The 15290-nt window shown below is 40.1% G+C and overlaps 1 protein-coding gene across 2 annotated transcripts in view; it reads left to right on the forward strand.

The window, feature by feature from the left end:
* Positions 1-5346, forward strand: part of gatad2b (GATA zinc finger domain containing 2B) — a 61960-nt gene extending 56614 nt beyond the window's left edge. For both annotated transcript variants that reach the window (XM_079653112.1, XM_079653111.1), the window contains exon 11: positions 266-5346. In XM_079653112.1, coding sequence (XP_079509238.1) covers positions 266-402 — 137 coding nt within the window. In that variant the 3' untranslated portion in view covers positions 403-5346. The remainder of the gene's footprint in view (positions 1-265) is intronic.
* Positions 5347-15290: the final 9944 nt, after the last annotated feature.

Genomic DNA, 15290 nt, shown 5'->3' on the forward strand with positions numbered 1-15290 from the left:
AAATATATGGTATTTAAGTGAAAGTGTATCTTACTGTGTGTGTGTGTGTGTGTGTGTGTGTGTGTGTGTGTGTGTGTGTGTGTGTGTGTGTGTGTGTGTGTGTGTGTGTGTGTGTGTGTGTGTGTGTGTGTGTGTGTGTGTGTGTGTGTGTGTGTGTGTGTGTGTGTGTGTGTGTGTGTGTGTGTGTGTGTGTGTGTGTGTGTGTGTGTGTGTGTGTGTGTGTGTGTGTGTGTGTGTGTGTGTGTGTGTGTGTGTGTGTCCACAGGGTTAAATATCGCCTATCTGAACCCCGCGGCGGTGGGGGCCCATAAGAGCTCCAGCTTAGCGGACCGGCAGAGAGAGTACCTGTTGGACATGATCCCCCCTCGATCCATATCGCAGTCCATCAGCGGACAGAAATGAGCCCATCTGAAGCCCCACCCCCATCCTGCCCTCCTACCCCATACTGAAGCACTCCCAGATCGACCACCACCCCCCCATCGCATGCAGTGCCTGTCCGTGTGCCTACCATGAACCAACCCATGAAACCCACGAGTCGGACAAAGACACTAAACTGTCAGTGCATCTCAGATGTTCTTCTTATAGTAAAGCTCTTCTTCTTCGTCAGCGTTGTTTAACAATTATAATTCCCATTATTATCGCTGTTGGTAGCACTATTATTATACCTGCAACTACCACGTTTGCTTCAGTTTACTCATTATGCTTTTTCTTTTATACGTGTTCGCTCCGTTTTTGTTTCCCTCTTTACTTTGGGCAGTGACAGGAAATCACCGTAGAGCTCCACCATCACGTAGGATTAAGACCTGGTTATTGCTAGTAACAGAAGATCAACAGGGTGCATTCTGGTTGCTATGCAACATAAAGTTTAACAGCTTTGTAAAAAGTGTTAGCTCTTTAACTTGGAGAAACAAAGTTTAAAATACTGATAGGAACAAACAGACGGGGGCCGAGCACCCCCACTCTCCCCCGGTCGAAAGGGCCAGTTTCAGGATCTGTGACCACCGACAGCCAGCTGAAGCTCCATTCACTCCACCTGAGTCGGGGGGGAATCTGGAACCCACAGGAGGGGCCCATGTGTACTGAAGAGAAGATCAGAGTTTGGAAAATCTTTTCCCCAGTCCCCATCAGAGGCTCATCAGGGGACTCTTCCTGTCAGCCCCTCCCCCGCAGATCACCTGGTGGATGTAGGTGTAGTCTGTCATGAGCACTGACACCCTGCAGAGAGCTCATCCTGGAGGATCATCTGAAGCCCCCCAAGTGTTCACAGGGAAGTGTCCACTCAGAGAAAGGCAGTCCATCTCACTTCCTGCTCCCCCGCCCCCACCCTTTGGTTATCCAGTATGCACAGACTGAACCCTTTTTACCCCTAAGCTCCTTTTTGGCGTCATATGTTCTTTAAATGAACTCAAGTCTGAAGGTGGAGGCACATTTCCTGCATCCAAACCACAGATTCTCTACCTGGAACCTAAAGTCTGGGTTCTATTCTTCTTATATTTTAGTTTTTGGATTGTTGGCCCCTCCACCCAACTTTCCTTCTCTTTTTTTTTTTTTGCTTAGTTTTATTTGTTAGTTTGTTTGTTTGTTTGTTTTGCGGCGTCTCCTAATGAAATGGTGGCGTACCTGAGAGGTGTTAGCCACCGGAGACGATAATAATCATCAAAGCTAAAAACAGAAACTATTGTATGGATAATGTATAGATACCTAGCTTCAGAGGGAGAAAATAAACGATGTGGATTATATCTTTTATGGGAGAGACATGATCAATCATTGTGTGCATGCTCTGCACACGAGTCGCCTCACTCCAGAGGAGCACTTTGCATATTTCCAATTGGAAAAACATTTTTTTTAAAGGAGGTAAAGAATGTTACAATTGAGAGTGGCTAGAGTCTGGATGCTGGCTGATGGCCGACCAGAGGTGTGTGAAGATTGTGGATTGCATCACGGTGTGTTTTATGGGATGATGAATGATCCTTTGCCAGTGTTGATCTCTTGTTAATGTTGAACCTCAAGTGTCGGTTTCCAAATCCTGAAAAAAGAAATCCACTTTAAGTAAATGTATTGTCCGTTCAATCAGTGGGAAACAACCAGACGCAAAAACACCCCCTTTACATGAGTCGTGTCCCCATGGATATCTCTCCTCAGATACTGGCTGGTACCATGGTCACAGCATGGACGCTCTTCCCTGATCTCAAATCTGTTCCAATTTGTATATTTCCTTCCTGAACTGGTAAACCTGTTCTGTAAATGTTTTATTTAGACTCAGTTTCATTAACATTTTCCCCCAAAAAGCATGGATTATTACAAGAGGAAAGTGATTTAGACCTCTCCTCCATTGACTGAACAGACACACTACCCTTATGGAAAGCGTTGTAACAACAGTGCAGGGTTCTGAACCATATCATTATAATAATTGATAATCTGCTAAATCTATCAATCTAGATGTCTGACAAAAACTGTAAAGTGATTTATTTCCACCTATGGAATGTTCAATCCATGTCGAACCCCCCGGGCTGATGCATGTTACATGTACAGGTCACACTGACATGGGAGCAACACTGCAGAGGAAACGCTGGCCAACACGTGCTCTGGCAGCCATGTTGGATTCATCCGTTCTAAATGTTTTTCTCAGATTCTGTGCAGTAAGTGTGTGTGAATGGAACAATCAGCAGTTACTTTGTGTTCGATGGATATCTAACCATGTTTGGTTGCGTTACACTCAGTTAGTTCATTCTGGAATCTTTCACTTTTCATCCTCTGCAAAGCGTTGTGCAGACTCTCACTTTGTCAGGAAACTCCTGCAAGCTGGATACATTCTCATCAGCCCCAGCTGTTTGCTGTCTGCAGTGTTAGCATGCTCACATGCTAAACTCAGATTGAAACATGGTTAGCAATAGTGACTACCTACCTTGTTATTGTCGTTGTTAGCTTGTAAGTATGCTGACATTAACATTTAGCACAATGCACTGCTGTGCTAAGTAAAGCTACACAGCTAGCACGGCTGTAGTCTGGTTGTGTTAAAGCTTGTTCTGCTGAATGGCAAGCAATGCAAAAACTGAAGCTAAAAAACAAGAGAAGTTGAGGTGGCAGGTTAAAACCTTTTTCTAAAAGTATCACATATTTAAAACTTATTGAAAAAGAAACTATAGCACTTCACAGGGAAGAGCTAGCTTATAATTTACAATAGTGGAAGCTAGCTGTGTTAAATTAGCAAGCCAGTTAGCTAAACTAGCTAACACAGCCTCTCTTCTTTTCATTACTCAGTGTTATTTTATATTTGTTTCTGTCCATGTACTAAAATTCAATTTGTATCTGCATTTCAGGTTAAAAGTAAACACCTAACATTTTAAGCGACATTTTCGTTTTAACAATAAAATTGTCCTTTGTTAGTTGATGTGTTGTTGCTAACGCAGAAGCAGCATACTATCTATTTTGACCCTTTTTTCAAAGTTTAGTAAAACAGGAAGGTCGGGCTAGCTTCTAAAGGGGGTGTGTGTGTGTGTGTGTGTGTGTGTGTGTGTGTGTGTGTGTGTGTGTGTGTGTGTGTGTGTGTGTGTGTGTGTGTGTGTGTGTGTGTGTGTGTGTGTGTGTGTGTGTGTGTGTGTGTGTGTGTGTGTGTGTGTGTGGTTCATCAGACCATCCCATGATAAACAGCCAGTGAAATGGAAGACTTGAAACTACCTAGGGTGTAAACTAAGTGTACACTTTGAAAATGTGTGCTAATTCTAATAAAAAAAGAAAACATGAATCAATTATCCTTTCGGTGGAACAGTAGACATTGATCAAGAGATATATTTTCATGAGTTTTAAATGTCTTGGATACATTTTTTACTGCCACACAATTTGATTTTAGCGATGGTTTTTCCATGCGTCTCCTTCTGCTGCCAAGCTTGAGAAAAATCTCCTGTTGCAGATGCGCCCACACTCTTTGTATCCGGATTTCAGATTCTTTCTTGAAATCTAAATTTGAAGTCATTGTTTTTCTGACGTCTCAATTATGTTTTCTTTCTATTGCAGTTTAAAAAATAAACAAATGTATTGACTATGAAATAAATGACACGATATTTGCTAGGTTTGAAGTAATAATGACTTATTGTACATGAGCATTTTCTCCTCCCTTGTTCTGAAAAAAGAAATTAAATGGTTGTATATTGTGTAGAAAAGCAAACAAAAAGCCATGAATATTGTGAAGCTTGTCATTTCGTTTTGTGATCACTGTGTATTATTGTGTAACAAATGTGCAAAATGTTTGGGATTCTTTCCCCTCCGCTTCTTGGAGCTCTCCCTGGATGCATTCACCTCGGCGGGGGCTAGTTAGCGTTAGCAGGGGGGCGCACTGGTTCAGACAGTGCGGCTCACATCACACCTGTGAACATCTGATCTCTTCTCTTGGAGCATGGAAACTGGAAATAACTTTAAAGAATGGTTTCCTGCCCATCAGATGATTCATTGTGTTGGATTACATGGAGCCCTCATGACTTTAGCGTCTCATTAAACCACGTCTGCTGACCCCTTTGTCCACATGACCATATTCTATGAAGTGGACCGGTTACAATCACAGCGTGGAAAGATGTTTAAAAAGTCAGTTTTCCAGAAATCAGTTTGTCTCATACACACTTTTTCTGTGACCGGGACATTTGCTCTGAAGAATGTTGGTGTTTTAATAAAGTTATTTAAATGCTGTGAGCAGATATCTTAAAAGCTGAACAAATAAAATCATAAAAGGTTTAGTCAGGACGTACCCTCCAGTTCTAGTGGGGGCTAGAGCATGGGCAAAAACATATACATAATTCCACATGTCAGTGACCTGATAATGTACAAAGATAACCTGTTCACACTTTTCATCGGGGTTTAAATGCTATCAGCGACCGGGGGAACCCTGTTTTGAGATTTGTCGCTTAGTATTCCATCCAGTAGACCTGGGGACAGCTGTTTCTGAACCAGTGATCACTTCCTGCCGACCTCAGCGTACCCCACATGCGCTCCTCTGCTGCCGGGCTTTTTACTTATATTAGTTGTTGTTGCTAATGCAGGGAAACATTTAATTTCTCAATCAGTTTTATCAATTTTCAGTTTACTTTTTGTATAATGTGGGATCTGCAGAAACAGATGATGAAACCAACCGGAAACTAATTGAAGTCCTTTTTTCGTTTTGCTTACATCAATCCTGACCTTTTGCACATACTTGATATTTAACGGTCTTCAAAAAAGTAAAAGAAAATAATGCTGTTTGAATACTGCCAGTTGAATGACAATTATGCATTGATTGAAAAAAATAAGCTAATTTTGGAGGAAATAACTTTGTAATATTTATCTCTTGCAAGCTATGTTTAATAAAGGTTGAAACAATTTGCTTCCAAGTGTGACTTCCTATTCCTGGTTTTGTGATAGAAAGAAAGTCTTTATTTCAGTGGCGAGCCGTGACTTTTATACCGAGGTCCTCTGACAGCTTTGACATTACTCTCTCGTTGATTTACTATAGCTGGCCCTCTGTGAATTCATAGCTGGACCACCAAGCAGCTCCTGTCTTCACAGTAACTCGCAGAGACGGCCAAAGGAGCTTCTTTCATTTAACCCTTCACATTCCAACAGAAACTGAACAGGCATATTCGAAGGATTTATTTCTTTGGAAATGTTATTTTAAATACAAGGAAATCAAGCTTTTTTGGTAAAACTAATGAAAAAAATATTTATTTTTTATCTTCTTAAATTTTATTTTGTAGAATATCTTAGTCCCTCAGAAACGGCTGACGACCCTGACAGCCCCTGATGGCTCGCCACTGCTTTATTTTATAATGACGTGTGGGAGCCATTTTGAAGCAGGTGTAGGAGCATGCCTCCACCAGCAGGTGGCCTAACACTCTACAATCATTTGATTACTAACTTTGTGTTAGAAATATGGCACCATAAATTCAAAATGGCAGAGGGAAGACCAAATACCTCGGAAACCATTTTTCAATCCTTTTATTTTCAAAAAAACAAGATAGGTAAAAACAATACATTTTTTTAACTAAAAAACATGTAAAAAATAATTTTCCCTGATTTTAATAATATTTGTCTTGTCAGTTTTTGTGGCTGTTCTGTGGATGTTGTGCAAGACATAGGTTTCTCATTTATCTAATTCCCCTCCTTGACTCCCCTCCTCAACTCCTATCCTCGTGACAGTCCCGCCCACAGGAGATGCGAGTTGAGAAGAGAGGAGGCGAAGCAGCAGGCGTTTAGAGAAAGAGTGGTGAAGTCCCTCCCTTTCCGGTGGACCTCCATGGGACCTTATTTTGGAAAAATTATGTATTGAAGTCAATGGCGAGAGAAAGATTATCTTTCGATCCCGTTTGAATTGTGCCACTAATTACACATATGATGTTGAGTGGACGTTAAGCAGGGAAACAGTAACGGGTCTGACCGTCTGAGTGATAGAAACTGACGATGTATCAAAGAGAAAGAATTAGGCCATGGCATCCATTCAGATTACATTAAAACATGTGCCTATACAATCTACCTTCAGCCGTTTGGGTACTTTTGTATATGAATTTGTAATCTTTTAAATCATTCGTATTTTCCAAATTCTATGTTATACGAAGTATAAACAGGAGGGATATGTTGGAGAAAATACAAGTTGTCTCCTCTTTATTGGCTGTTTTAATGCACTGATACTATGTGTGACTCTGCACTGTCTATGACCTTGCAGCTGCCTCTTCTAATGATAGGAGGAGGCAGGGCATTTCAGGTTGTTGATATTTATGAGAACACACATCCTAAATATCCCACTTCTATAAGGCGTGAAGGTAGTACGTGACACTTTCCAGAAGACGTCGCAGATGTCCCTGTCACCTTTCCGACACCTGCTGATGATATTAGCGCCACCTTGATTTACGACTTTGTTGTTATCTCCGTATTTTGGACTAAATAAGCCTGATGTTTTTTCCTGCTCCGTTGAGCAACATACCCCATGTGTGTGTGAGTTAACCCATATCCTTTGTATGTGATTTAACTCTGCCCCTTCATGCAAGAATAAATTAGTACCTGATTATCGATTCTCAACCTGGTGTTTAGTGATAGTTTCCTAACATCAATTTAAAAGATAATTTTGAAAGTGAAGAAAAAAAGTGTCGTAAAACTGTGAAGTAACACATTTTGTTGTGTGAAACGCTCAACATCTCTGGTCTCGCACACGTCACCAACACCAAGATGGCCGTCAGGTTAGCACATTTCACCTGTTTCTTTCAGAATGAGGCGAAAAGTATTAAAAGAGGTGAAAATCACTACAAGTCTGGGCATGTTGAGAGCTGTACATACACACAAGGGGAGTTAGTCGGTTCCGTAAGAGCCAGCATTCGGGACCGGCTTTACAAAGTTTCGGTGAGTAACACGAGTGTATTGTTGCGCTAATGACATCACTTACGCGACTCTGGGATTTGTAGTCTTTGGAGTTGCATATTTTTCATAGTCTTACAATTCAACAGTTTTACGACAAACTGTGACTTTTTTTACATGGATGGATGGATTAAGATTGACAAACATCATATGTGTAATTCATGGCACAATTCAAACGGGATCGAAAGATACGTTTTCTCTCTCCATTGACTTCAATACATAATTTTTCAGAAATAAGGTCCCATGGGGCGGTAGTAGATGAGTGTGACTTCGCCACTCCCACGCACATGCAGCGTCCACACGGCGGCGTGCTTTGAAGTTTGCCGGCGGGCGCGTCTGAAACTCGACCAACAACCAACCGAATGAATCTCCCACCCCGGACACACAAGCACGCGGTTTGATTGGCTAGATCTTGTACTGGCATATGATTTGATTGGCTGGCGCTTCCGTCGAAGCTTCAAAAAATGAACATTGCTCAGCTTTTGAAGCGAGCAACGCGAGCAAAGCGAAGCAACGCTCCCACAATTCAGTTCGGCAAAGCTTGACGTCACCCCATTCAAAGTGAATGGGCAGAAGCGTTGAAGCTTCAACGCACGCCGCAGTGTGGATGGGCCGTAACCGAGGATACACTGATGGTTCCTCCGCGGCTCCTTCGCGGATGTAAACGTGACGTGGATCATAAATATATCAGCAATTAAACAACATCTTGCATTTCTCTTCACACAATACGTCTCCTTGTAGTATCAACACTAATGCGGCTGACTTTTATATTTGATCCAATTGGTAGATAGGCTGTATTTACAACATAAAGGTGCACAGCTGATATAAAGGGACACTTAGTGGTTAAAGCATGTTATTGAATTTCATTATTTTTATTATTAGATATGAATAGGATCCCTATAAAGTATATTTATTACTCGTTATTCTCTACTAATAGTTAATTAAAGACTGTATATAATGACTATTTTGCACATCCCTTTCAAGATTTCAAGATTTTCTAAGGTTTATTGACATATCATATTCACAAACGGTGTAGTTATGCAATGAATGAAAAACTTGGGTCACAGGTTCCTCAATAGTGCATTACAAGACATCTATCAATATTTGTGCATACCTCCAGCAATGTTAACTATGTTGAAGCACTTATTTTAACTGATATTATACATATGTATTATACTCTTATAAGATGTATGTAGATATTTCATCTCCGGCCTTGTCAGGTATTGAACAATCAATAAATAAAGAACACAGAATTATTAAATATAAAACACAGAATTTGTGTGATTATACTAAATGATTTACAAATAAACACCACTGCATATTTACAACTGTTACACATGCTGATGTAACGCAAATGTTTCCAACTTGGGATCAATAAAATATATCTTATCTTAAGATGATCGATGGCTACTGCCATATTTGCAAAATTTGCCTCTGAACCTTGACAAGTGCATGTTTCAGGCTTATCAATTAACAACAGGAGGGGTCACAAACATAAGACCAGCTGTTAAATGAAGCTCTTCTGACCTTAGCTGGCATGTGGGTATATATTAATGCTCCCCATTATGGGCACAAGCAATTTTCACCCATTTATTAATTATATGTTTTAAATTTGAGTGTTTCCTATCCCCTAAACCTCCAGGGATGTACAGAGTATTATTTAATTTTTAAATAAAGCCTAATTAGTTTGTCTGTTTTGCACATCCTCCTATTAATATCTTTGTACATCCGGCACTAAACTGTTTTATTCAGTTCTAAACAGAGCCTTCTCCGTTGCTGCACCCACCCTCTGGAACTCACTACCCCAATCCATCAGAGATTCTTCCTCCCTCACAACATTCAAAACATCACTCAAAACCCACCTGTTCAACACTGCATTCAACCACTGACAACCCCGCCTCCCTATTTTTTGTTTTGTTTTTCTCTTTTTGTATTTCTTTGTTTTTGTTTTTTTGTTTGTTTTTTTATTCTCTGTTAAAGCGTCTTTGAGTTTCTTGAAAAGCGCTATACAAGTCCCATGTATTATTATTATTATTATTATTATTATTATTATTCTAGATACCATTTACAGTATCTTCTTGATATTTTCTATTCTATATTTATATCATTGAACTTCTACTTTCCTCCTATTTTGTATATACTCTTAATATTTAAATGTTTTCATAAAATATAACGCATTCAAAAGTGCTTTACAAAAATGAAAGACATTAAGAAAAAGGCATTTTAAACCGTCATTAAAAGCAACACAATCTACCTGCATTGCATTACTCCAAACGCGTAATAACGTGCTTTAACCAGTAGGTGGTTTGGGTTAAAAAGCTGTCAAGTTTACAGTGTTAACAAAATAAAATATACTGCTGTTTCTGGTTTAGTTTACGACGGATATATTTAGTTATTGTTTTGATATTTGTAACACAAAAGCGATGTAAAAAACCCACAGCAACACAGAAAAGATGGTCTTAACATGACCCAGCGGTCTAGTAGTTAATAAAAAACAATAATATCAAAACAAAATATTACTACTAAATTTATTGTGAAATTCAAACTGAACGGTAAAATAGTTTCCGGTCTATTCTGAGCCCGATCTCTGTAGATAAATAAAAATAAAGAACTACGACAGATGTGTAATATTTAATGCAGCCGAACCATTTATTACAATGCATTCATGTGATGACTTTTAAAGAGTAAAGCAAGCACTGCTGAATAAAGTATGATTTTATCTTTTCCGAAACGTTTTTTTTCATATGGAATGCAGTTGGAGGTCAACCAATCACAGAGTTTGAGAACAAATCACGGGGGTTCGTCAAACAGAGCACATGGTGTAGTCCTAAACGATAGCTGGGGATTCTGGGGAGTGTAGTGTCTTCTGCCTTCCTTTACTCCGAATAAATATTTGTTTCTCCGAATCGAAGGGGAAAAATACAAAAGCATTGCACACAATTTAAACCAATCAATGTTGTGTAATTAACAAGGTTAATCTGGTGGTTTTTAGTCGATGAGTAGTGCAGATATCACTGTCAAATCAATCGACAGTAAGGGGAATACTTACTTCCGGGTGTACAATTCTCCGTTGTCCAATGGGAATGGACGCTCACATTGCCTTTAAGGGCAGCCAACACAAACGAATGCCGTGCTTCCATGAGCGTCAAATCCCGCCACAGATGGGAATACATTGCAATCAGTTGAAAGCTATTTGCGTCCCTTTATGAAGTTGAAGGAGCCTAGGAGCGTCACAACTGAACGCCTCGGGGACCCTGACCAAGCGTCGCTCCTGGACGTTTATGGAGTGAGAGTGTGTTGTTCTATAATACACCATTTAAGCCTGGGGGAGAAATGCTCACGCTACATTAGCATCGGCGATCTTTTCTACTTCATGCTAGCTATCTGCACAAATGGTTGAGATCATGGCGGTATCTACCATTGAGGTCACCGAGGTCCGGACCTCGGTAATATTTTTCGAGCTGTGTATACAAAACTTGTGAAATAACTGCACTAAACGGGGTTCTTTGCAGTACTTCCATTTAATCCCGATGGGGGCGCTGCATAACTACGTAGCCTTGATTAAATCAAACAGAAGAAGACGACATGTATCAACAAACCACTGCAGCCCTGACTTGAACCGGAGCAGCGGAGGAGTGATGAGGTATCTAGAGATCTGAGTCCAGCGGGCTGCTTGTGTTTCTGTTCATCAGGACATCATATAACCAGCAGATCCTATGTGACACTCTACGTTAGTCAGTGGACGTCCGACAACATGCACACTAACTTATATTGCAGCTATACTTTGGTTTAAATTGCGTGAATAAACTAGCTAGAGAGCTAAAGTCAATTACATTCATCCAATGTCAGAAGGATTACCTTTTAACCAACGTTGTAATGCTTTTCTTTCATTTCAATTTGAGTAAAACCATGGAGATATAACATTGTATTGTTTTCTTTTTACACTGACTCAGATATAATGAAAAGACTACGTCAGTCGAAGCTCAGCTTTGGTAAGGAAGAGACAGGACAGGCAGAGAGAAAGAGAGAGAGAGAGAAAGGGATGGAAGTCAGGGAGGAACTGCAGGTACATTCACACAAAAGAATGTAGGCTTAATAACCCCATCTATCTCTATTTATCTATATATCCATCTTCTATCTCTATCCATCTATCTATCCATCTATCTATCCATCCATCTATCTATATATACAGTATATCTATAACAATAGTCATCATTTACAATAGGCATAATTGTAAAACAACATACATCTATTGCAGTTATGGTCTCATAATAACATACAATTGTATAAAACACAATTTGCTTACATCTTTGTTCTCTTTTGAGAATCAAACAAAACAGATTTAAATGACAAAAAATAAGGCAAACAAACAAGTGAAATTAACTGAATTGCTTTTAATTCACTGGCAGGAGCAACAAGTGAGGAGGAGCAAAAAGTGAACAACGAGGGAGAGATTGAACAAAGAGAAAGAGTAGAGGACAGAGAGAGTAATGAACAGGAAGAAGACAGAGAGACTAAAGAAGATGGAAGAGAGGCGGCAGGTTATGGAAAGGAGAGAGACATGGAAAATGAATGTTGACAATGTTTTGTGATAATTTTTGCCTCTTCTGCATGTCCAGATCATTAATAGTAACAATCAGCTGATTCTTATGTATTACACTTTCAAAAATAATTTATGCTGACATTGTCAGCCCACTGACATGGTTTGAAATCAATATATTATCCAATGTGTGATCCCCCACAGGACTTAAAAAGCACCTAACTAGATCATGAAAATCCCGAAAATCTCGGGGGGTGTCCCCCGAACCCCCCTAACATGTTGGGACCTCGATATTTAGGAAATCCTGGATACGGCCCTGTGTGATCACTTATTAATACACTGGGTTACATAATTCAATCAAGGAACTACAGGTTGGGGGTATTTTTCCGCTTGGACACTAATGCTTACTGTACCTCCGGGGTATATACTGTGTCCTCTTTCCTTTCTCTTTCTCTTCTCTTCCCGGGCTCCGACCCAACAACATGTGCATTTCTGCTCCTCAATAAAGCCAGCTTTGTACCTTCATTGCACCGCCTCCGACTCCCTATCTCTCGGCACTACAACATTAAACATTAAAAAGATCAGGCAGTTCAGAGAGAATCAAACGAAGGCAGGCAGGCAGCTTTGCATGACATTCTTCTGGACGTGTTTCATCGTGGTGATAGTGAGGGTAGTCAATCCCTTGTTTAGCAAGACAGTAGTGACGGCCATCTTGGTGACGTGTGTTGTTGTGCAAGACCGGAGATGTAGTTCATTGAGCGTTTCACTCAAAAAAATGTGTTACTTCAGAGTTTTACGACACATTATTTATTTTTTAACTTGCAAAATTATCTTTTAAATTGACAAACATATGTGTAATTCGTGGCACAATTCAAACGGGATCGAAAGATAATCTTTCTTTCTCCATTGACTTCAATACATAATTTTTCCGAAATAAGGTCCCATGGAGATCCACTTGAAGGGGAGGGACTTCGCCACTCTATAGCTCCTCCAGAGAGCTTCCTCGATGCTCGATGCTCGGTCCTCGAAGTGCATTTAGAGAAATTAGATGTCCTTCAACATGGCGCACTGAAATCCATTTCCTGCTCACTAGCGGAGGAGTCGAGGAGGGTATATTAGAGAAATGAGAAACCTTCATGGTCTAATCTGTGCACCATGCATCAACATGGAACTCAACACATGGTACAAATAAACATGTTAGTTATGTTCTGTTCTGTATTCATACTCTATAACAAAGCCTTTTTAATCCTTTATAACTGATGCATGGTTCCCAATGCAATGAACAAATGTATAACTCATACATAAATTGGACAAAACAAGTTACTGGCTCGATTTGTATTTGTTTTAAAGTGAAAACAAGAAAAAAAAAAAAAAGATTAGCTTATTTGTGATCTTCTAATTCATGCATAAATAAGTATTTCAATTTATTTTCATGCTGCATTAGTTTGAATTTATTTACACCTTCTCATTTTTCTCCTGTGGGTCCTAGGGAGGGACTGACTGCTGAAGGACACTCTCCATCTGTCAGATATATGTATTTGTGCTGAAGAAGGTGAAATGGGACTCCTTTGCCTAGAGTCACTGAGAGTTCAGAGTGCTGTAGTGAATGCTGGTGGGGGGCTCCATCAGCCACTGGGGGGGGGGGGGCTCCATCAGCCACTGGGGGGCGGTGCATTCTGCTGTGTCCAGAGCTGATAGTGTTCCACAACTTAGAGAAGGAACATACAGTGGAACCAGGGCTGAGGTCAAGTTGTCCAATAAATCAGCTCCTCTGTCTTTCCCTAACCTCTTTTTGTTAACTTCAGGGGAAATTGTCATGGGGTTATTAAAAGCACTTTCAGGATCAGAATTCCTTTATTTGTCCCACAGAGGGGAAATTAACATTGTTTCAGCAAGTAAAGATATAAACATTATGAGATATAGAACATGCACATACTATTTAAAATAAACATTACAATTTACAAAGTACACATTCAGGTAGAAAAGTAGAAGCAGTATTTATAAAAATGTTATCCAAAGCGACTTACATACTCAATGTATCAATGTGCACAATCCCCACAGGAGCAATTTGGGGTGAAGTGTCTTGTCCAGGGACACAACGACATGCTGACTGCAGTGGGGTTTGAACCTGTGCCCCCCTGATCCCAACACCAACGCACAACCCACTGTGCCACACACCTCCTCCGCCTTACCATTTATAATATAAATTAAGTGTAATATGTAGAACGAAGTGTGTTAGAAGCTAAATGACGTAAGTAAAATGTTATGTTTTATTTAGTTACTTATAGATTCTTGTTAGAGTTTTAAAATTGTCAAACTAAGAAGGCAGCCAGTTATGCTAACCTTTTAACTAGGTACATTCTTCACATAAGTGTTATTTTACAACAGTGGTGTCTTAGTCTTAGTGTTGTTGTGTGTGGGGGGGGGAGGGGTCTACTAGGGGCTGTGTAGAGCTTGACTGCTGCAGGAAGGAAGGATATGGACGACAGGATATTGCATCAGAAGAAAAATGCGTAATAAGCATGTGACTCAGGAGGGACGATACGTGAGTAGAAGGCTGCTGTGAGTGTAAAATTGGTTACATCTAGTTAATTCTACCTTACATATTTATTTAAGAAGCACCAGTTGTGTTTTAACTAAAGTATGATCATAAAACTTCATTTAAATATTATTATGATATACAGACAGACAGCTAGACAGACAGATACATATACACCAACACACACATACACACACACACACACACACACACACGGATACAGCCATTTGAATGTCTTTGAGTGAGTTAACCGCAGAGTTGTGATACTTAGGGGCCCCAACCTTCTGCCATGAGGCCCCCCAAATTGAGTTAGTAAATGACAGTGCTGTGTCTCCCAGTTCCACACACAGACAGAGCGGACATCACATGGCCACAGAACAAGTGAGAGCAGCCCTTCTCCATTTCAGTTTGTTCACAGGCTCAGGATCAGCAGCTCGGCTGTGACTGACATTGATGAGAAACAGGTAACTGTACCTACTAAAGTAGAAGTCTGACACAGAAACCTTTGTTAGAGCTGCGTCCCGCCTGATTCTCACAGCACACGCCCTGTCTGCTGAGCACATTGAGTAACTGCACCACACCTCCAGTAGGATTAAAGGATAACATTATATAGAAGCATAAATAATCATGTATAAACATATATATGAGTCCTTTTAGCAAGCTAGTACCAGCTCCATTAGGGAAGACAAGCAGCATATTAAGACATTTGTTTCACAAGCATGCAAACAAAGTTCTTCCAATGGTTTATCACTGAACTTTAAAGCTTCAGTGATAATTGTAAATTGTAAAAATAAAGCCAATTTGCTGCAATTCTTTATATTTCAATAAGGGAGATGAAGG

Source organism: Notothenia rossii (genome assembly GCF_949606895.1).
Source record: "Notothenia rossii genome assembly, chromosome: 10".
Lineage (NCBI taxonomy): Eukaryota > Metazoa > Chordata > Actinopteri > Perciformes > Nototheniidae > Notothenia > Notothenia rossii.